At 38.8% G+C, this 22,820-nt stretch overlaps 2 protein-coding genes across 4 annotated transcripts in view; one reads left to right on the top strand and one right to left on the bottom strand.

The window, feature by feature from the left end:
• The window catches only part of pappaa (pregnancy-associated plasma protein A, pappalysin 1a), a 122,512-nt gene extending 112,695 nt beyond the window's left edge, over positions 1-9,817 (top strand). For both annotated transcript variants that reach the window (XM_075455223.1, XM_075455224.1), the window contains exon 22: positions 3,896-9,817. In XM_075455223.1, the coding sequence (XP_075311338.1) occupies positions 3,896-4,000 (105 nt within the window). In that variant the 3' untranslated portion in view covers positions 4,001-9,817. The remainder of the gene's footprint in view (positions 1-3,895) is intronic.
• A 4,271-nt stretch (positions 9,818-14,088) lies between these two features.
• The window catches only part of astn2 (astrotactin 2), a 285,626-nt gene continuing 276,894 nt past the window's right edge, over positions 14,089-22,820 (bottom strand). For both annotated transcript variants that reach the window (XM_075456540.1, XM_075456539.1), the window contains exons 21-23: positions 19,815-19,915; positions 18,280-18,463; positions 14,089-15,854 (exon numbers count right to left, since the gene is read on the bottom strand). In XM_075456540.1, coding sequence (XP_075312655.1) covers positions 15,617-15,854; positions 18,280-18,463; positions 19,815-19,915 — 523 coding nt within the window. In that variant the 3' untranslated portion in view covers positions 14,089-15,616. The remainder of the gene's footprint in view (positions 15,855-18,279; positions 18,464-19,814; positions 19,916-22,820) is intronic.

Genomic DNA, 22,820 nt, shown 5'->3' on the forward strand with positions numbered 1-22,820 from the left:
CAAAGAATTTGTGCCCATCAATATTTTACAATGGAAGGCAAGGAAAAATAGCATTATGGTGAAAGGAAAAAAGTCACAGAATTCTCCTCTAAGAAGTGATGCCAAGAGTTGCTCTCCCAGAGTCCATATTTGATGACTTTGACGTAAAAATGGGTTGTAAAAGCATGTGCCACTTCTTTATCTTTATCTTCTTAATGTCAAAGGCTTGTTAGCTTGACTGCACAAATGGGAGCAGTTGCCTGTGCGTAAAGCAGGCATGTTTCTTGGTCATTACACATAGAGCAGATTTTTTTCTTAAATATACTCATTTACGTCTCTGCAATGCAAGTTTGATGGGAAATCAATAAAAAAATGCAACTGCTGCCTTTAATCCCCATTTTTATGTTTTTTTATGAGGGCTTAAGGTTCAATGGACAAAATACATCCTAGAGAAAGGGGAAGGATAATGTTGAAGGAGGAGGAAGGTTTTTTATGGACTGCTGAGCAAAGGCAGTTACACTCTGGGAGGGTTTTGGCCGGTGCCAAGTGCTTGTACTTATTTTTCCAACTTGCTATGTGTTTTTTGCTCTTAATTTGCTCTGTCTCCTTCCAGACCTGATCTATTAAAACCTCCATTCTCTTTTTTTCTATCTCATTCAAGTTTTGCATTTGCAGCATTTTTCTTCACACTGACTGAGGAATTTTTCTTAGATGTCACTCTTGTCTCAGTGCAATGATTTAATTGAAATATTTCTTCACCGTCATGCAAGGGTTTTTGAATTCATATGAGCTGTCGATGTGACATATGCCTTCAGGTGCATGGTAGCAGACCTCAGCTATTGTTCCTTTTGTAAACATGTTTCTAATTGCTCGGGGGTGTTGTTAGCTTCTTAACACCTGAAGACAAAGATTATATAAGAAAATTGACTAAATCTGTTTATTATATTATTATTATAATTCCCACTAATAACCTCAGTACCACAGTGTGGTATGCATGTCTAGATCAGCCAGTTTCCTTTTTCCCCGGCCCCGTGCCCCATCTTTTTTCCTCTAAGCACCGGCTTACACGCACATACTGCACACACAGAAATCCAGAAAGGAACTCCATGTTATTTTGACCTGTTCCTGAGATGAACGGATGGGGCTCTGAAAAGGTCTGCGTTCTTCAGAAGGGCTTTCATGTTGCTGTTAGAGGGTGTCCTCGCACAGCCCTCCTCTAGCCCTGGGACATGGGGCAGCAGGAGGGCCCCCAGGCCCACAAGGCTAGTCCGTCCCATTTCCCAGCCACCCTGAGAGAGCTCTAAGTCAGGGCCAGATGTGGCAGCTGGCCCAGCCACCCTGGAGGTCAAGGTCAAAGGAAACCATGTCAAATTTGCCACCCACCATCATTCTCTAGATAGAGAGATAAACAGAAGTGGCCTTGGAGTGGAAGTGAAGTGTGTAAGAGATTAAGGAGATTCTCTGGGCAAGCGTGTTGCAAGAGAAGGGAGTGATAAAACAAGATAAAGACATAGGAGACTTTAAAAGAAACAAGGTGAAAGTGTGAAAAGGAGATAGAGTGATTAAACTCAGAAAGAGTCTGGGGGAAAGAGGAGCCCCATGTTCTTGTCTTCAAAATACCTCAGAGGAAACACTGGTCATGCAGTTGACAGCTGTTTCTGAAGTGTGTCCGGCCTTTGGCTTGTAAAGTCGTCACACGTAGACCTAATTTTCTCAGAGGAGTCTGGGCACTGCCCACCTGGCCCTTGCATTAAGAACACCGCCCCCACACACAAACAACTTATTCTATTCCCCATTTCAAAGGGGAGCCTGCGTCACTGCTCCTCGGTGACTAGCATGCTGCCCCATGTCATTCCACAGACCTGCTGTTTATAAATGCCCCATTCTCACAAACTACTGGTGCCATTTCCTGTATGTTGCATTTATCACTAATAGTGACATTTGACATTTTCAGTATTGAGTTAACGCTGCAATTCATAGCTTAAAATGAGACTGATTTGATGGCGTATTTTTCACACAACTATTGCGTATTCACATGGTACCAACCTGTAATGCAGTCAAACTATGTATTTTTTTTTTCTTTTACCATTGTATCTCCTTTTATCCATGTATGTTTTACCATTTAAACAAACAATGCATGTAACGTATTTCTGAGCCGAGCTTAGGCCAGCTGCAGCAGACTGCAAAAGCAAAAAGCAATTTCTTTGAAGAATCTTGGATCAAATAGCATTTGAATTTGATTGTCTGACTTGGCAATCGGAGATGAAATGTCACTATCCCTCCATTCGTAATTGTTTTGAAATATCACTTTTATGACAATTTGATTTCATGCAAAAGTAGGCATTTAACAACATGCTAAGAAAAACATAGTTATGCTGTTTGTAGATCCCAGGAACTTCAGTAATTTGTTGGTAAACTGTGAGGTTTTGCACTGTGAACCACTTAGTTATTACACAATCTTGAGTTAAACTGTGTTTTCTGTCAATATCTAGTGAGACAGCATAATTTGAGATTTACAACTTTAGACAGTCACTCTAAAAATGAGTGATTTTCCAAGTCCCAAACTTTGAAGCTGATGGTGTGGAATGTTGTAGACGGAATCGTTATGAATTAATCTTTCAGTGAGAGAGAAATTCTAAGTCATTCTTTGCGAATGCATTTAGTAATTACCCACCTAACCCTCTCCGATTGTATTAACTTATGATGTAATTTGTCAGATGCCATTTGCAAAGTAGTTTTGGTAATTATCTAACAGCTACTCCATATTGAGATAATAGCAGTGCGACCCTCCCCTGGAAAAACTCCTCCCACAACAGCCAGACAGTTTTCAATGATAGCAATGAACTAATAGCTGTCTTTGGCATAAGGCATGCTGTCAACCCTGTGCTGGCTGCAGTAGTGAGTATTGGCCTAATGAGAAAAAGTGACATCAACCACATATCCCCACAACTAATAACGGTAGCCACCAAGATACAAGCATGTCCTCGGTCTGCAGCCTGCCTTACGTGACACATGACTTTGACAGTACATGTTTCTTGTCTGGCCTGATGAAGGGGGACGCATTTTGTGTACCCAAACAGCTGAAGCCGACCCCCCGAGAGGCGAGTGAGCAGACAAGGCAGCAGCAGCTGGTGCTGGTGACGCATTGCCAACGTTATTTGGTGACGTCAAAGCCAAGGGGCAGCGGTCACTGATCTTCTGGTTCTGTTTCCACCTGCAGTATTTCACTTTGGCACCAAACTATCAGAAAATAGGAGGAACTGAAAACATCATTGAGACATCTTTAGAATGTGACCAAGTGTGGGTCTTCTAAGAGCACCGAATGCAAAAGCAAAACCATTCACAGCAGAGTAAATAGCTTTAAGCGGAGGGAGCATTCATTTTTTATTACTGCAAAACAGCTTCACAAACACGAGAAGGATATCCATCCAATACAATAGATACAATAACAGATAAGTCTGCAATTGTAGTCTGTCACCCAAAGAGGTGCGTACCTCTGACATATTTTATCCTTCTTTTGATTTTTTAAATTGATGCAGTGTTAAAGTGTTACAACAGCAATATCAGTGGAGAAATGCAACCGTGGACATTTAGTTATGTACTGAACATGGGTACAAATTTGAGGTAGCTGTACTTTACACGTGCCTTTTCTTTTCATGATACTTTCTTTTTCTACACCACTACATTTAAATTATTCTTGTAACAGAGCCCTCTTCCTGTGTTTGTATGTAATCGTCTACATTCCACTGTGCTGATATTTCATGCCAGCAACATTACAGAAAAAAATGGTTAGCTTGAAGATGTTTTCAAACTATTCCGAATGATATAGATCTTTTTGCTGTACGTCTGAACTACTTTTTGGGTTGTAAAATGACAATTCCACATGAACATGGCTTTGTCTTTCTCTTCAACTCAGGTGATTCCATTCCCCATGAACTGTGACACACGGGATGAGTGCTCCTGTCGGGACCCCACCGCTTGGGAGAACAGAAAGGATGAATATGTCTATTCGCTGGGGTGATCAACCTGAGCACAGACCCCTGTTCAACATCCCAGGACCCTTTCTCCAACACAACACAGCCAGAGTGGCCGAGGCAGACCCCCTACGTCATCCTCTTCTTGGCCTCCAATTTCCTGCACATGCTGCTTAAAAGGCATACCTCTCAATCATTACTGCAACCCCAACCAGCTGAATTGCTTCCACCTACACATCACAAAAAGATCTAGAAAAAAGGACGGGAATCATGAGACTCCACAGAAAACATCTTTTCAGCTAAAAGGAAAGTAAACCCTGCAATACCATCCTTACAGAATATATACATATATATCTATATCTATATAGATATATATCTATATATATATCATAAAGAGAAGAAAAAAATTCAACAGACATTTTTGGAAGAATGAGAATAAGAAACAAACAAACAAAAAAGAAACCTAAACAATAACATAACCAAGCCTAGGTAGCATGCCATTTGCTGAGTTTCGTGCCGACCTCCGTGTCTGTTTTAGTTACCTCACTCTACAACCACATGACTGAACCAAAGGTAAATCAAAACATGCAAGTTGGGGATAATGCTGTTGTTGGCAAATATGAAGGAATGTCAAAAGTTAAAAGTGATCCTCTGAAGGCATGTTCAACACCTTTACAGAAGTCTATGTTTATATAGCTCACGGTTTCAAACAAGATACCAAGCTATTCTCTAGCTGTGTATCCTCATCAGTAACGCATGTTTCTTCATCGGGATGTCAGAGGCTGTAGGGGTTATAGTTAGTTTAGATGGAAACGAGACAGCCATATTGTTAAGTTTAACAGAATCAACACACAAAAAATCTTAAATAAACAGATGAAATACAAAAAAAAGTCAACCACAGGAACAATGAGATAATTTGTTATGTAGAACAAAATCCCAAATGCATTCTGTCATTACAGTGTGGCTTTTTCTTCTTTCCATCTTACCACAAAAACGGCTCATAGGGTTTGACAGCTTTGTCTTCCTTGCTGCTTACAGTTCTTTCTTATAGCGGTCATTCACTCTGACATGATCTTTTCATCTCATATCCAAACACAAAACATGTTGACAACATCGCATATGAATGGCACTAAGAGCTGAAGAGAATCTAGAACATCACTTGCTATCCCCCTCTCACCAAGCTGCCCCCAAATTTTACTATATACATTGAACACGACTTAAAGAATGTCATTCATACCGCCTCACTTTGGGTTTGGGTTGACTTTCATTTCAGTTTAAACTCCTCCCTTATGGCTCTTGGGAAGAACTTTGTTACCTCAAGCACTGATTCAAAAAAGTTTAAACTGAAACTATAGGCATCCCAGTCCTGTTCAGAATGTAGTCAATGCTTGTCAGGCGTCTGTGGCTTTCTTGATCTCATAGTGCTGGACTGCACAGTTACACAAGGAAACAGAAATAAAGGGCTGGGTAGACTCTGCAGCTTAGAATGAGAATAAGTAATGGGCGAAAGGGGACTTTATCTACCCTACACGCCAACACACCACCCTTCCACAAACAACTTTCATTCCCTCCCCTCGCAGTGATATCTGAACTCTCTGTTGGCGCTTTGCAGACAACAGTGTTGTACATGAAAATGAAATTTCGATGTATGTCTCAATGTAAGATTTTCAAGTCACAATAGGAGCAACCCCCCCCCCCCCCCCCAAAAGCCTCCCTTCCGGGCCAAGTTTAAGTAATTGATTTACCCATTCTCTTCTGTACCAAGTACACTTCTACCCAGCACTTTCCAGTTTTGTCAACTTAGGTGTTCTGTCCACACGAATGAACTTCTTAGAGTATATGGCTGCTACAATAGCTTTCTTTTCCAGACACTTACACACTATCTTTTTTTCCCCATGGATAATGATATTTGATAATGAAGGCTACTTGGCACATAGGTCCAAAGTTTGCTGCTCCGGTTTCACTGCGCCCACAGTCATGACTGATGATGATTATATTTTATTTCACTTGGGCCAATGGCATGGTCCCTCTGATTCATAATAGGCTGCTATAGCATACCAGATAATTCTCATAAACCTGGGATCTTATCGTATATTGTACAAGTGTCAATGTAAGACAAATATCATTGGATTTTATGACCAATGTTAGTGAGGAGCTAAAAGAATACACGAAACATGCGTATTGTTTTCCACCAAATGAAAAGAAATTAGGTTTTTTTGAAAAAAAAAAAAGTTATGTAAATATTACTCTGTTTTCTTGATAGGCAAGAATGTCAAAAAATGTTTTAAGTTTTACATATTCACGTATTTCTTTTTTTTTTCTCGAAAATGTCATATTTAATCAGTGTTTGTATTATTGACCTCAGTTACTGCACTTTGTAGTTGTCATGTAAGAAGAAAAAGTATATTCAAAAATGTTTAGAAGCTGCTATTGTCAACATGATTATCCGAGAAAAACTGTATGATATTTGGTCATTTGAGTCCCTGTGTTGCTATTTCTTTTCCTGGACATGACCTTACATACTCAAAAGATGTATGACTATGCTCCTCAGCAACCTGAACAGGCTTTGCATTTAATATTAGAAGTATTCTCACGGTGAAACATGTAGCCATTAATACATAATCTATACAGGTTCAAAATCCAAAAACAACTGAGTCCACATCAATGCATTTTCAGACATGTATTGTCACACATTTCATTTCTAGCTAAACTGCAAATTAATTTGTCTTGTGTTTCTTTGGTGTTTGTGTAATAGCTCATCATAAGTTGAAGGTTTCGGCAGAGAAATGGAGAGATGCTGCAGTCAGAAAATGAAGAAATCCCCATTAAAAGGGACTCTTGAGAGACTTTGCAACTTTTAGGAGATATGAAACTTTGTAAGGACATTCTAAAGGCTTCATCATCTTCAAAGGTTCCATTTAATACTTTTTATGAAAACTATATAGCCCTGGTAAAAATGACTTGTATTATGTTGATGTTATCAAATTATATGTAATATTAGTACTCCAGATACTGCTGCTTAATACAGAATTCATACCAGTGGGGAGGGACTGACCTGCAGTACCTGCACTATACCAATGAAATGCAGTATTGTGGTTCATCATGTGCCACCGAGGTCACTGGAAAGCCATTCCAGCCGTTTGAATGGATGAATCTGAAACCTGTTATTGGATCCTTCTCTTTATTCTATAAACTTAGTTAAATGTAATCCGTTGTGTCTCTGTCATAGTCAGACTAACTTGGAAATATCCTACTCAGCAGTTACTTGTGTCATCAGTCGATGTCTGGAAACCAAAAAAACTGATTGTTTTTAACAAGAAAGGCTACAGAATGTGACTACATGTCAACTTGAACAAATATATTCCTAATATTGGACAAGGTACCCATAAGCCATAGATAACCATGGTATACAACTGCGCTTTGGAAGAGGACATCACCTCTTTACTGTAGGCATCACAGGATCCCTCGCTGTACCTCATGCCTGTAATGTTTGCTGCTTCCATATTTTTGGTATTTTAGTGACATTTTGAGTCTCATAACAATGGTGTAAATAGTAGAACTATTTATTGAGAGTGTTATACTTTTTTAAGTTATATTTAATGTCCATGTAAGTTATTTTTTACATTGTTCCTATAAACCAACACGTTATAAGTTGTGAGTCAAAACTGTCATGTTGTCTCTGTCGTCACAGTCTTTTGTGATTGTTGCTGTCAAGCACTGATCAGACTTACACAGTACAATTTAGGCCCACAACCACAGAATAACTTTTTTCATTGCTCATTGTGTGTAGATGGGTTCTGCTTTGCATCCAATAAGGATTCGCTGTTCTTTGACGATATTAATTGCATTGTATCTTTTTTTTTTTTCTTTTAGAAACAGAATGTAAAATGTATTTTTTGCTTTCATTTTCTTATCTTAAAAAAATGCACATATTAACCATGGAAGGAATTTGTAAGAGAACCACGTATAAAATGGTCAGTACATGAATCCATACTATAGCAAGTAATGTTTTGAGAGCCAGCGTAAGGCTCAAGGATTATATGTACATAGCTGGCTGAATCAGGTGGAAGTAAGAAAGTGGTAAAGAAAAGAATCAAAAATGAAGGATTAAAAAGGACTGGAGGTCAGATGGCAGCCAGTGGTGAGTGTTCTTGGATGGGGCATAAGTAGAAGGTGGGCAGGGAGAGAGGCAGGGATGGGTGGGCTGCTTTTCCTGGCCTGTCTGGCTGTTTGTCCAGGTGTGAAAGTGTGTACTCACAGAGGCTGCCCCAGGGCCAGGGGCGGTCAGCCCGACTGGCAACACGCTGAGGCCAGTGAGTCAGAGTTTCTCCCAGGGGTGGCAGCCATCCCTCTCTGGGACTCCCATCACCCCTCCTTCCACCTCACTACCACCACCTCCCCTCTCCTCAACACACTGCCTCATCTGTCACTGTCAGGTATGGCTGTGCAGGGGCAGCCAGGGTCAAGCTGGCCCTGTGAAAATGAGAGAGGATATTTGCCCAGCTCACAGAGCTTTTTGAAGTTAGGCAGAAGGAGCACAGTTTTCCTCACCTACAGTCCATGCTTATCACATCACATGATGTTATAGCAGTCTTTTTGACAGGCTTTGATACCTTTCCATGTTAACCACCAACAGTCGCTCCTTTGTTTCTAATTTAACACCTGATTTTGTATTTCATGTCTAAAAATGGCAGAAGGTTTGTGTAGAACACATTATAAAGCAACGGGAAGTGAAAGAAAGAGTGTCTGAAGCACTAATGTTTTTGCTCAGATCTTTGTGAAAAAATATACTGATGTGCCATCCTGTTGTAAGACATTTTGTGTGTTGTAACACATGAAGTACCTCCCACAGGCCTCTGGTTATAGAATTGTCCTATTATGTCTGTTTCTAAATCCTTCAATAAGTAAAAATGAAAAAAAAAAGTAACTTGTACTTTTTTCTAAGTGAGAAGTACAAAAAATGTATTTGCATATTATGTGGATATCTAGTGGTATTACTGCAATGTTTCGTACCCAACTGCTCTACAAATATATTTTAAGATGTAAATATTAATATTATATGATGATTGTATTTGCAAACCATGTACTAACTGTTTGGGAGTAGCTCTTTGATTGATTTTTATCATAACCACCGGTATTATACAAAGAAATGAACCATGAAATGTTGTGCATTGTGTCAAAGTACCACCTGCAAGACAAAAAAAGAAAAAAAAAAATCTGTGATGCTATATCACACCACTTGCTGTCAGCATTTATTTGTTCATAATGGCTTAGTGCAAGCACTGTTGACAGTTGTCTCAACCATGAATTTATCCATTGAGTCTTATATTATTTATTTGTTGTCAAGATTAATAAAATCATAAAGGTCATCTCCGGGTCTTAGAAGTCTGTTGAAATTGATCCTCCCAATCAAACTTGACTGGTCTTGGTTAGGCATTGAGAAGGCAATTTCAGATTTGCCTGAGTTGACTGGCACCAATCAACAACTTTCTTTCTCCTCGCTCCATTCTGTGTATTGTTGAGTTTTATTCATACACCTTTGTGTTTGTTGAGAATTTCACCAACACTGTAAAGGTAGCCATCAGACTCAGTAGTCCTTCCCTCCCTCTGATGGCCTCCTCTCTCTTTGGTTCCTACGCAGAATGCACTTTTTCGGGCACATATATAACAGATTGGACTTTAATGTTTCAGTCAGTGTTTCTCTCTGTTTTCACAATTGCAATTATATATATTTTTGGTGCTCTGGTACATGGCAAAACATGTCGGATGTGTACTATATTTTCCTAAAGAAGAGTCATAAAGAAGATTATCATGTTCATTTTGCTGTCATTTATGGTGTAGAAATAAAACACTGGTCAAAGTGAGCATAAGCTGGTAGTGTGTGGTCACTTCTTTGAAAGTCATATTTCATTTCAACCATTGCTTTAAAAAAAAAAAAGATTTATATGAGGGTAAGAAACTGCACACGGCCTCAGGAACAATTTTGCTGAATATCTTTCTTTTGGAAATTAACAAGGTACCACAGATTCATTGTGAGGCCCTTCAAAATGAAAAAGAAAATAAGTGCTGAGGTGGGTTTTAAAAGAGGAGTTCATTCTATAACCCTAAATTGATACATTGGCATGAAAATGTGAGTGCTGTTCCTGGCACATCAATGACCTTAATGGCCTAATTTGTGAGAATGAACATCAAGCTACTGATTTTTAAAGTGCAGTTAATGTTGCATGACTGGAAAGAAACTAGATCTGAGCTTAAAGGAATAGCTTGTTGAGGGAGGTGGAAAAAGTAAATGCTTCCCAGCAGCTCACATGCAGAGAGGCATAGCCACCTTAAGTTAATGATATAAATTAGAGTAATTCATATGGGATGGACGTCTGTTAGTTCAGTGACTGATTTCCCTTCTTTCCGTCTTAATATAAATATTTTTCGGCAAGATCATGTGGCAAATTTGGGATAACCAGAGAAAGAATGATATTGCTCTTCATTCTACAATTGCTCACAGCCACATTCATCTGTGCCTCATTTTGCTATCATGGTAATTAATTGGGATCCAATTATTGCTCTGCTATTGTGAAACTTTATTGTAGTGGGTTGCACCACAGGGGTTCTCTCCTGTGAGGTCCTCGTCTATTCAGGCAGGGTACATGAGCCATGAGCTGAACAAAGTCATGTCAGATCAAATTAGAGCTATTGGAATGAATTTTTTTTTAAGACAAGACAACACATCTTTTTTTGGCGACATAGCACATGTTGGTGCTGATTTATTGTACTGCTCATTCTTTCAATCCTTTTTTACTTGATAAAATATAAATAAGATAAAAATCAATTAGAAAGTTGAAGTGTAGCAAAAACTTTTCAACAAGCTGATGATGTGATACAGCATTGGCAACACAGGTGAACTCTCCTGTTTGAAAAGATGGACAGAAACTCCCAGCAAACTTTTCAACAATTCGGGTGCAAAGAGGCTCCTTCTCAATAACATGTCCAGGTATATATACCAGCTGTTCTTAACAAGCAATGCAGTCTCTCCTCCCATACTGTTGCCTCTCTGTCTGCAATCTTTGTTTGCCTGTATAGTCTGAAAGCCGAGTAGAGAGGTGTTAAGTTTGTTCCTTGAGCCATGTCTAAGTGAAACAAATACTGCCTCCCCAACATTCCCACAGCGCCCTTGTCATGGCTCCAAACTCGATTATTTACCTGCAGTGATCACACGTTTCCCATGATGAGCAAAGGAAAAAATGGTTTAAAGTTATTCTTTTACCTTTTTCAGGTATTTCTTGGCCTTTGAAAAGTCCAAGCCAGTCAGCTGGTCCCACATACAAACAAGTTTGCCGCATGGCTATGCATTGTAAAAGATGCAAAGAAGTGCCAGAATTAGCGGCAGAAATCATTCTAGTAGCACAGCATCCAAACCAGCATAGACATTTAAATAAGAATAGAAAATCAGTGTTTAAATAAAAAAAAAACTTATTAGAAAAGAACATACAAGAAAGATACAATATATCAAGAGCTGGTGCAGCACTTTGAGGTACACAGACCTTTGTTATGCACCTTCCGGGGTCTGTAACTGCTCTGGTGTGGTGGAGGGCTGAGATACCGCGGTTCATAATTTTGGTTCCCTAACCTGCATGACACGCTTTTGTCAATACATTTTTTTTCCAATACAAAAAAATCAGTGCAGATGCAGCAAAGAGACCCGAGACAACACTGTGAGAGGTAGTGAGGATGAAGTATCAAAAGTGTAAGAGCAAGAAACGGGAAAAGATTTCACTGTTGGAGAGTGTTCAGAGAAAAAAAAAGGCAGGGTGCAAGATGGATGCAGACTTAGCTTCAGTGTTGTTATTGGTAAGTACTCTCTTGTTCTGTCACATTTGATTTGCTTGACTTTGACAGTAAAGTTGCAGACAAGCAGGTTTAAATTCTGGAAAAGAATACTATGATAATAAGAATAATAATGATAATTTCTCTTTGTGTTCTTTGTAGGCTGTAAATCAGAGAATGCTGTATTATGACTAAGATTAAGATCAGATTTATTGTCATGTAGGCTACAGCCATGCACCAAATTTCTCCTCTGCTTTTAACCCATCTGGCACCTGTTGAACACACACACAAACATGCACAGGGTCACACACTCATAGAGGCAGATGCCATACACTGAGCAGTGGGCAGCCATTCCTAGTGCCCAGGGAGCATGGGGGTACAGTGCCTTGCTCAAGGGCACCTTGACCATGGCAAGGAGGTGGACTGACTCCAGCTGTCAGTTTCACCAATCTTTTGAGTGGTGAGAGTAGGAATTGAACCGCCAACTTTCTGGTTATTGGACAACCCACTCTAAACCCACTGAGCCACAGCCTCCCTAATGGGAATACCAAACACTACCACAGCAGCGTATTTATCCTCGTGATGTTATGTATCAATGATTGAAACAGAGATTAAAACCTTATCATTGTCCCTGTCTTACCAATAAAGCTTCAGTTTTGTTTCAGACAAATATGGAAATAAGTTTGTCTTCTTCTATTACAGATAAATTAGAACATTCTAGTTTTTGTGTGAGCATGTTTGTTCATCACAAATATATTAGTATATAAAAATATGCAGCCTTATCCTTGTTCGGTTCTGTAACATTACCCTACCGCATCTCTTGACATTTTTGGTAGCTTCTTATTCAAAATTGGAAGAAGGGGAACTGCCTCATTCCCATTTGGTGTCCCAGGCTCAAGTCTGGGGCAGGACATAACGTTTGGTAGGCATGATTTCCTGCAAATGGAAAATAAATGGCACTATGGGACAAATTGACTGATCTTGTAAGTGCTGGAAAGGAACAGACAAGCTCTGTGTTTTCTTCATGGCATAATGGTAAAGTTTAAAGACAGAGAAATGTGTTGAAGGATGTTGCCAAGAGGAGAAAAACAGAAAAAGACGAGCCAGAGGTTGAACAAGGCTAAACTTTAGGCTAGCTTTAAGTCCATGGCGAGTAAAACTTTGTGAAAAAAAGGGTTGCAAGTTGGATGCTGAGTTAATCTTCCCGCTGTTGGACTTGTAATATTAAAGTACTTTCCTTTGTTATTGTTGTGTGATGACTGACGTAAACTGAGTGACGTTTTTAAGCGAAAGCCCACTTTTTCCATTTCCGTACACATTTAGCCACATATGGCATTACATAAACCAATATCATACTGCAGCATTTTTCTCTAATACGCTTGTGAGATTCTAAAGGTTAAAAATGCCTTCATTCTTGGCCTCATAAAGGAGCTGGAGGAAAAGTTTGTGGATGACCAAAGTCGTTTAGTTTAATGATCAGGGAATGTCACACAACAGATTGACAAACTGTCAATACCCCCTTCCTATGTGAACACATACTGTAAAAAGGGTGTATGAAATACTGGGGGGATTTTGAAAGGGTTTTCCAACATATGTCATCAGCTTAGGACTTTTAAACTTCACTAAATTACAAATATCAGTTGCTGTTTCTCACTTACGAGTAGACAATCATACATGCACATCAGTGATTTTCAAGTCATGAATGCTATTGGTTTTGGATGTGGGTGTTCCAACATGTGTTAACAGTTTTAAGTTTGAGCAACAACATCCCGTTCTTTGGTTTCTTCTGATATGATGTAAACACACCACAACAGCAGCAGTAAAGATTAAACTAGGAAGTGTGGGAGTATCAAATGCTAAAGTATCCAAGATGCTGTTTATTCACATTCAGTGACAATTATTTAATCTAAAGATGTGCAAGAGTCTAACAGTTATTAAGTTGAGTTTTTCCAGCTCTTTCCAGATTTTTTTTGTCTCCATTGGTTTACCTGAATAGAAATTGATGTAAACTGAAAGGTATGAGCATCTTTATTTCACCCACTAGAATGGCACATCAGGAAAATAACTACCAGGTGGGAAATAACTAATAATAGAGAAAACTGGAAAAGCTTCACAGAAAAGGAATGCATTTCATCTGCAGATGTGGCAAAAAACTTTGGAGTGCTTTGTTTATTGGAGGAATATAAATTATTTTGCCTGTGATCAAGTGGGTTTGTGCCACAGCTGTTTCGATAAGATCAACATTTGAAATAAATAATATCAGTCCATTGTAGTCAAAGACGAGTCTTTTTTTCTGTACATTTTTAATATCTCACATTCTTCAGAAAAAGACAAAGCCACATGATAATACACATATCTTTTCTTTACAATTCAAAATTTACAATATAATCATTTATTATTACAATTCATGAGATAAACATACTGGAAAAAAAGGCATCGTTTGTCTTCATCAAAACAATATCCATGGCTTTGAAGATAAGTTATCAGACTGAAAAATTAGAGGATTAAAAGGACCCCATGTCATCCTTACAATCAAAGATTCTTTACAATTTAGTGAACAGTACCTCATGTATTCAACTATTTTCAAAGAAGCTTTCTTTATTCTTTATTATATTATCTTTTATCCTGCTTTTTGTTTTTCATGAGCGTCATAAATATGAGCAAACTTTTCAAAGGCAGCCCGCATATTCAGTGTCAATTTAGATCCGATTTTCAATCATTCATGTGACCATACTGTTACCATATGTTGACTCAATGTTGTGTCTTTCATTTCTCCTCTCACAAAATCGCAGAACTATTTTCTTATTGGTCTTGCGATGACTTATGCCATAGTGACTAAAGTCCAATTTCACGGTCCAGTTTATTTCTTTTTTGTAGCCCAGTATCAACACTTCTGATGTGTTTATGCCAGAACTCAAAATTGTCCCTATAGCATATGTTTCAGTTTGGCAGAAGTATTGCCTTTTCTTCGTGTTGGCTTCATTATAAATCTGGGTTCATCTCAGGTCTGAGAAATAAATATCCTTTAACTGAGTTGATATATACTCAATAGTGTTTGTTTCGGGTACTGCAGAAATAAAAAAAAAACAAAAAAAAACCCCTCAGATAGTTCGATTCCTACATCATCTACACCGTGCCTTTGCATAATTTCACTACACTGTCAGCACTGCATTTATCGATTCTGTTACCATACAAAACCTGGAAATTCCAACTGAAACTGTAAAATGTCATAGAAGACGAAACTACATAATGTCTCTCTTACTGCTTTCAAATTCCTGATGGAAAGCTAATTTTTTTTAAAAATATTGTTAACTTAAAAATAAGTAAGCGATTCATAATGGCTTTCGCATATCTCAGCTTCTCCTTTTGAATTAAAGTAGCAAAGGCAAATAAGTTACAATAGTAATATTTCCTTGTTTCTCTTTTTTCAGTATTCCAGGTAAGCATCAAAGCACCAAAAAGGAACTACATTATTACATTCAAAGTATTTAAGCCAACCAGTTTTTCTTTCGGCTGAATGATATATTACATGTTCGCACTGCAGTCTCTCATCGACAATGTGCAATCGCTGGCATTTTGCAGTCGAGAAATGTGTCCTTGCCAATCCTCTGTATTATCTTAAAAGTAAGCTGCACAAAATTTAAGTTTTTGGTAGCTTTAAAAGAATGTCCACCGGATTTTGAGGCTTTTTGGGTGTTTTTTTTTTTGCCTCTCCTGGCACCAGTGGCAAGGGGAGTCACTTGCTGCAGAAAGTCCTGGAGAGATTCATCAATCAATGATGTCATTTTGCAGAAAAGGAACAAAAAAGAAAAAGATACACATCTCGTCTCTGAACGCCCGTCTCATCGGAGTTTGCTGTTGCTATATGTGTTGCGCTGTACAGAAATGAGCTTTTCCATGCACATGGTGCGACTGTCGTGTAAGGAGCCATGCCACGTGTTGCTGGGAGGTCGACCCTCTTCGTTGCGGCAGTAGACGTACGCCATGGTGTCACTGCGGCTCTGGATATGGGTGCTGCGCAGGAGGGACCGGCAGTAGAGGCTGAGCTTCTCCACCCTGCGGAGTATCAAGTTGGCTTTTCTATTAGAGAGGATAAAAAACGAAAAACCTCTGTTATTATAACATTGGAACAATTCCTTTGTGAACTTTAGATTGACATCAGTTGATGAGACACAACAAACTCATAACTGCCTGCATTTATTTACGGAAGCCCTTCAGGTAACGTACATTTAACTGAAAAGGAAAATAACATGACATTACATATAGGAATTAAGATAATATATTCATTTAATAGAGCTGCATTGAGATGCAGTGACACAGCGCTAAACTTTTGGGGGTCTGTTTGCTAAAATTCTAAATGATACCAGATCCCAAAAATTGCAACTTAGTTTCTCCGGTCATTTTGAGGAAACTGTCAGTCTGGGTCACATCACATGACCCATATTCTCTGGAAGTGGTACTTTTTAACACACCACTAAAGGCAGCTGTGTAGAGGGGAGTGCAACAAAGAATTTTGTCTCCAGATCCTGAGTCTGACGCTGAAGTTTACGACATGAAGGAGCCACATGTCAAGTCAGAACAATATATAAAAGACACCTCTCAACAGCCACATACAAACACATCCATTGTAACTACAAAAACACCTACATATTTTCTTAACGTGTTACGCTCATATGGGCACTAAAATCGGGAAAACACATAAGTAGCAAAGCAAAATTCCATTTGTTTTGAGAAGCAGTGTCTGCTGAGCATCAGCATCTGTTTTTAGTTAAGCAAGGAGTACAGACATCCTTTTCACTTATTTGCTGAAATGTGTGTGTGTGTGTGTGTGTGTGGGGGGGGGGGGGGTATTTTCTCATTTCCCTTCAATTCTAACGTCTGAAACAACAGAATACCAAACACATTATCAAGGAAAGGCATGAAGCCAATGAACAGATTAGAACAATTTAAAAATCCCAGATAGGGAAACTCCTATAAAATATCTCACAAAAATGTAAGTTTTTTTTTTCTTTTTCCATGGTAACCATTGAGGTTGCAACTGCAGCAAGTAAGATTTACACATATACTGCGTAACTGCATCCTAAGTAGCTGATTACAATATAAACAAAGCTTTAGGGGAATACAACCCATAGCTGGAAAACTAAATGAATGACAAACAAACAAACAAACAAAAAAAAAGTTTGGGAACAGTAAAAGTGATCACAGCAAAGAGAGGAAATAAACAGTGACGACGTATCACAGCGCGTCCAAATCACAACACAGACACTTGTGTTTATTAGTAACAATGGTGGACATGTCGGGGCTCCAGGGATTCTCGGCTCCCTGTGCAGGGCTGACTATGCTGACGTTCCTCTTGGCCATTTTGTTACCTTTTAAAAGGCACCACCAATAGAGCATGCTTGTAAATTACCGCAATGAGGCTCAACCCTGCCAACTTCAAGCAGTAAATAATCCACACTCGCTCATCCAAAAACCTCCCACCCCCCACCCTCTTGAAGTTGCCCACACACAAACACACACACACCATCCAACAAATCCAGTCCTCATTTTAAGTCCCAGTGGCCAACCTGTGCCTCCCACCCCCCTTCGCCAATCAGAGAGAAGCATAATCTTCCTTCAGAGCAAATTATTCCTCAATTATTATATTATTTATAGCTTGAAAGGAGTGCTTCCAGGCACTGGGGGTGGACAAACCAAAACATTGGGCTGTAACTTTAGATCTTGTGTTGTTATTATCAGTGCTGGGGAAACTGCCGTCTCAGACTCACATGCATGAATGTTTTTGTTCTAAACATTTTTTTTTAAATGATTGTTTATACTTCCTTCTTCACACTTTTGTTAGTCAGCCTGCCTTTCTGTGCTCTCATGGTGTAGTAATGTCTCACTGTCTGTTCAAACTATCAGTTGGGGTGTCCCTGTAAAGAGGGTCACGGGTGAGGGGGGTTCGTCTGGGTGGGAGGTGGGCTGGTATAGTATGGCTACAGACAAACTTTTTATGAGAAAGAGGAAGGAAATGGAGCTGGAAGTTGAGTTTGTGCTAGCCGAGTATCACGTTTACTGTTTGGCTTGGCTGTCAAATGCTGTTTTGGCATCGTCATGGTGATGTGAGGAGCAACTATAACCCCAGAGTGTTAATGGTGACCTTGCCCGCTTCGTTTCCAGTAGAAGCACTTTTGGAAGTGTGCGTGCCTGCCTGTTGTGCAATGGTGCCCCCGCTTTGGGGTGGCGGCGATATTGGTGGAAATAGCTGAAGTTCAGCCCCCTTTGTCTGCTGTTGCACAAGAAATCTCAGAGTGATGGTGCAGATAATAAATAAGGACATTTCACCAACATGTCAACAATAGGAATCGATTAAATAGTAGCAGACTGAAAAAAACCAAAATCTTTCTGAACAGCAGAACACCTGTTACCCATCAATCCTTAAATAGGGCTAAATAGAAATGTCAATAACTGAAGCCTCTTTTGAAGCTGAATCAGAATCAGAAAAAGTGTGCCCTTTTCTCACCTGGGGCCCAGCTCATCCTCGCTGCGCCAGACAAAGTCCCCAAACTTCTCATAGTGGGAATTGTAGTGGTGCTGGACTCTATACAGCAGCGGAGGAGGAATCTCCATCATCATATTGTAGGCCATCTGCTGCTCCTTGCCACTGGTGTAGCCATTATACAAGTTGTACACCCTGTCCGCAATTTCTGTCAGGAGGACAGGCGTAGACAGCAGAGAGTCGGACAGATGAAGAGGAGGGACAAATATAAATAAGCAATTTGTAGATAGTTTGCGACAGATCAGTTAAGTTTTAGGAATAACTGGAACAGAGGGCTCTTTTATATTTTCCCACTTCAAGTTTAGAGACCATAAAACGCAACCATGCCTGTGCATGTTGTGTAGGTAACAGAGTAGATAACATGATGATAAAAGAGAAGCATATATGAATTCCGACCAATTGTTGTGATGTTTTTTGCTCCGATTTCTTCTCTTTACAGTTAACAGAGTAAATCAGATACATACAGGTTTGTTATGAGTTCATAGTAAGCACCTGAAGTGGGGGTCATGCTCAAATAAAAAATGGTATCATAAGAGAATGTTGAAAAGGGGAAACGCACACTGTTTGTGCTTAAAATGAGAAGATGATAGTAAGGCACTGCATATGGCACTTTATCAAATATACAAATGCAACCCAAGTGCTTTACATAGAAAAATAAACTAAATCTGACAGGAAACAACCAACGGGCTGAATATTAATGATAACAAAAGCAATTTGCAAAAGCAGGTGTTCAAAATGAAACAAAGGGTCAAGTTTTTTAGCCTAGTCTTAAAAACGGAGCAGGTATATGCAGCTGCTTCTATCCAAACTGGGAGCTGAATCCACAGGAGAGCGACCTGAAAAATAAGGCTGTCTCCCCTCTCTAAATTCAAGAAATTCTATTAACCACAAGGAGCCAGCAGTAGTTTGGGGGAACAGTGAGATTATTGATAGAAAATTTGGTCATACTTTTATATTCTATTTTTACATTTTACAGGGAGTCAGTGAAAGGGGACTAAAACTGGGAAATATGATTAGTCTTGGATGTATCAGTGAATACTTTGGCTGCAGTGTTGTGGATCAATTGAAAGATTTTAAGGGAAATATTTGGACAACCACCTTAAAAATGGCATTGGCAATAATCTATCTTAGATGAGATAAATGCATGGATAAATGCCAGGAGTTTTTCAGCATAACCTTGGGAGAGAATATTCCAAATGTTGGCGATTTTTTTCGTCAATGAAAGAAAGCTGCTCTCGAGACCTTTTTTAATATGTGAAACAAAGACAGGTCCTGGTCAAACATGACCCCATTGTTTCTCACAGTAGCACTAGAAGCTTAGGCGATACTGTCCAAAGTAACTATATGGTTCGAGAGGGAACCTCTGATCTTTTTAGGACCAGAACCAATTACCTCAGTTTTTGCTGACATTATAATTAGAAAAGCTTAATCCAGGCAAGCTCATGGGTGAGGAAGTTGTAATGAAAAGATTAAATGAAGACTGGAACAAGAAAAGGTACCTTCAGCTCGACTATCATCGACCACTGGACAAGATGTACGCACTGAGACAAAGCTCGACTCAGAGCGACTGCCTCGGCTATCCACTGCAAAAAGGGTAAACCTGAAAATGACAAAAGCAGCCATTTCATTATATGCAAATCAAATCTTAATGGAATTTATTATATAAGTAATGCAGATCAGTTTGGGGTGTGGTAGTTTTTTTTTTGTGCTACTGTTAACTCTCAGGATGGGTACTACATGATATATAAGACATATCTATATACTGTATATAGATATATCTACATATAGATACACATATAATAATTAAAATTAGCATGATTGTTATTATTCATATAGCAGCTTTACAATGGCACAAAAGGGAAAAGTGGTATCTGGCCTGACTCCAATAACTCTGTGAGGACAAAGTTTCTCGATTTGAAAACATTATTAAACATCAGAATGTTTTGGGTTCCATTATAGACTGTAGAACCACTAAGTACCTGATAAGATACCCCAACAGACAGTTCAAGACATTCCAAGTAGAGATGAGACACACAGAGAAAACACAACATATCTCAAGTCACATTGGAGCACACGGCGATGAATATAAAAAAAAAAATGACCTGTGGGTGGCTGTCGATGTCATCGACTCTATCTATCTAGCTATCTATCTAATGGAGAAATCCTATCCAGTTAAAATTGAGTCAATATAAAAAATAGATCAATAAAAGAGTGCTTTCCAAACTTTGGTTTTTCCTAGCTTTTTTTGCTTGACATTGCACAATATTTTCTGCTGTGTTTGTACCCCACCCACCCCACACAAGATGTATATACATGATATATATATATATATACATGATATATATATATATATATATATATATATATATATATATATATATATATATATATATATACGTGCATGTGGGTTTCCTATAGTTTTTGAGTTTGTTTGTGAGTCTGTCTTGTCCTCTCATCCCCTGACTGCTTGAGACACATGATCGCTCTTCCTTAGTCTGGTTCTGCTGGAGGTCTCTTATTGTTAAAAGGGATCCTTCTTCTCCACTGCCCACTTCCCCATGCATGCTCAGGGTGGGGGACTGAATCAAACTGAAAACTCAATGTGATGTGTGGGTTTCCTTCGACGGTTTTCATTGGTTTCATATAAACAAAAGGATCAGGAATCAGACTAATTCGTAATCAAACTGGATTGAACTGGATAATACTGAATTGGATAAGTTGTATGATAATGTATTGGATTGAGTTTGATTGTATTTACTTGAATTGGACTTAAATGTACCTTTTGTTGTGAATTGATGCTTTAAAAAGTAAATTGGACTCGAATTGTGTTTTGTATCTAAACTCGAATTTGTCAAATTTTTGCCTTTCATTATTATGATTTTATTGTGTTTTATCAGGTCTAAAACAGAAAGCTAATATCAACCCTCGGCTACCCATTGAATAACCTATACTGGTCAACTACTACACAAAAGATTTTTTGTTCAATGATGCTTTGTCATTTCAACACTCAAAGTTAAAGCCATAGCAGGTCAGTGAGCTTTAACAAGCTGGTAAACCATCTTTTTTACAGTAAGGCTGAGCCAGGAAAGCTTTTTCTTACGCGCCCATACTGAACCCATACAGGAGATTTTCATTATTGTTCGTTAAATAGTCCATTTCTATATAGTTGTGCATGAGCTGTGTTTTGTGCAAGTTTTGTGTAACCTGTATTAAAACTATATATATATATACATATTAGTGTGAGTTAATGTATATTAGAAGGTATGTCTATATCTATTCAATGTATAGCATCTATTTGCAGTGAGTGAATGTGTTTGCCCACGTCACATAATATTATATGTACTAAATAATGCACATAAGATGTTCACCTGGTGAAGATTTTCTGGTGAAAAAAAAAAAGGAGGAGGAGGGGAGGGGGGGGGGGGTAAAAGAATCCTTTTTCTATTTTTCCTACTGCAGGGGCAGTTTTTAAAAAAGTGAATTAAGTATTGAGAAATATTTATGACTGCTTAAGAAAAACTGTAAGCTTTCAGCGGTATTTCCACAAAGTTACCGCTGTAAAAACAACAGAATGACAAAAAGGAAACCACAAAGCACAGTGACACAAAACTTACCACTCATATGGCATTCCAGTGCTATAAACTTTTGAAATACACAACAAAAAAATAAAGAAATTAAGGTATTATTGTTTGTACAAAAGCTGCTTTTCTTCCTACAAACATTTTGGATTTAATGTGTTTTGTAATCTGTTCCAGCACTGTCAAATGACTGTTTTGCTTGTAACATGACCTGTTTGGACATTGCTCACATAGTTTGTCTAGTCTTGTTATTCAGCAGAGTGGATGTGGTATTCCCCAAGAACCTCACAAGAGACGCACAGGCCTCGCGGCTCCTCTGCCATGCAAAACAATGTTGGCATGTAACAGTCACACTGTTTAAATTATGTGGCCACATGACGTGCAGATGGATAAAATGAGGTGAAAGAGAAGAGAAGCAGGAAGATGACAGGGCAGAAGTTTTATCAAGGCTGTTTGAGTTCTGTTGGGACGAAGGGTCTGAGCTTGTCTGCTTTGTACTGATATTTTTTTATTATCTAATGCAATCCATAGTTTTGTTTCCCTACATACATCCTCGATAGCAATAACAGGACTTTTATGTATGATCAATTGACCATTTGAGTCAGGAAATTAAGCCTCTCAGAAACACAACCTGTCCGAGAACGGACATAAATGTGAGAGAAAATATATGAGAAACATTAAAACTTCGGAATATAGCCCTATAACCATGGTCAGGTGTCCTTGTTATTGTTGTGAATTTAATGTATGTACTGATATGATAGCAGTAAAAATGGGCTCAATGAAATGAATATCTGAGCTTTGCACAGACTCAGTGATGATAAAGATCGCCTGGGAGAACAAAGGATGCAGCCACAGTCTGGCCTGCCACGAGAATGTCAAATCATCAAGAAACAGAGCTGGCAACCACTATGGCCACCCACCCACACA

The sequence above is a fragment of the Odontesthes bonariensis genome, chromosome 22, assembly GCF_027942865.1.
Source record: "Odontesthes bonariensis isolate fOdoBon6 chromosome 22, fOdoBon6.hap1, whole genome shotgun sequence".
NCBI lineage: Eukaryota > Metazoa > Chordata > Actinopteri > Atheriniformes > Atherinopsidae > Odontesthes > Odontesthes bonariensis.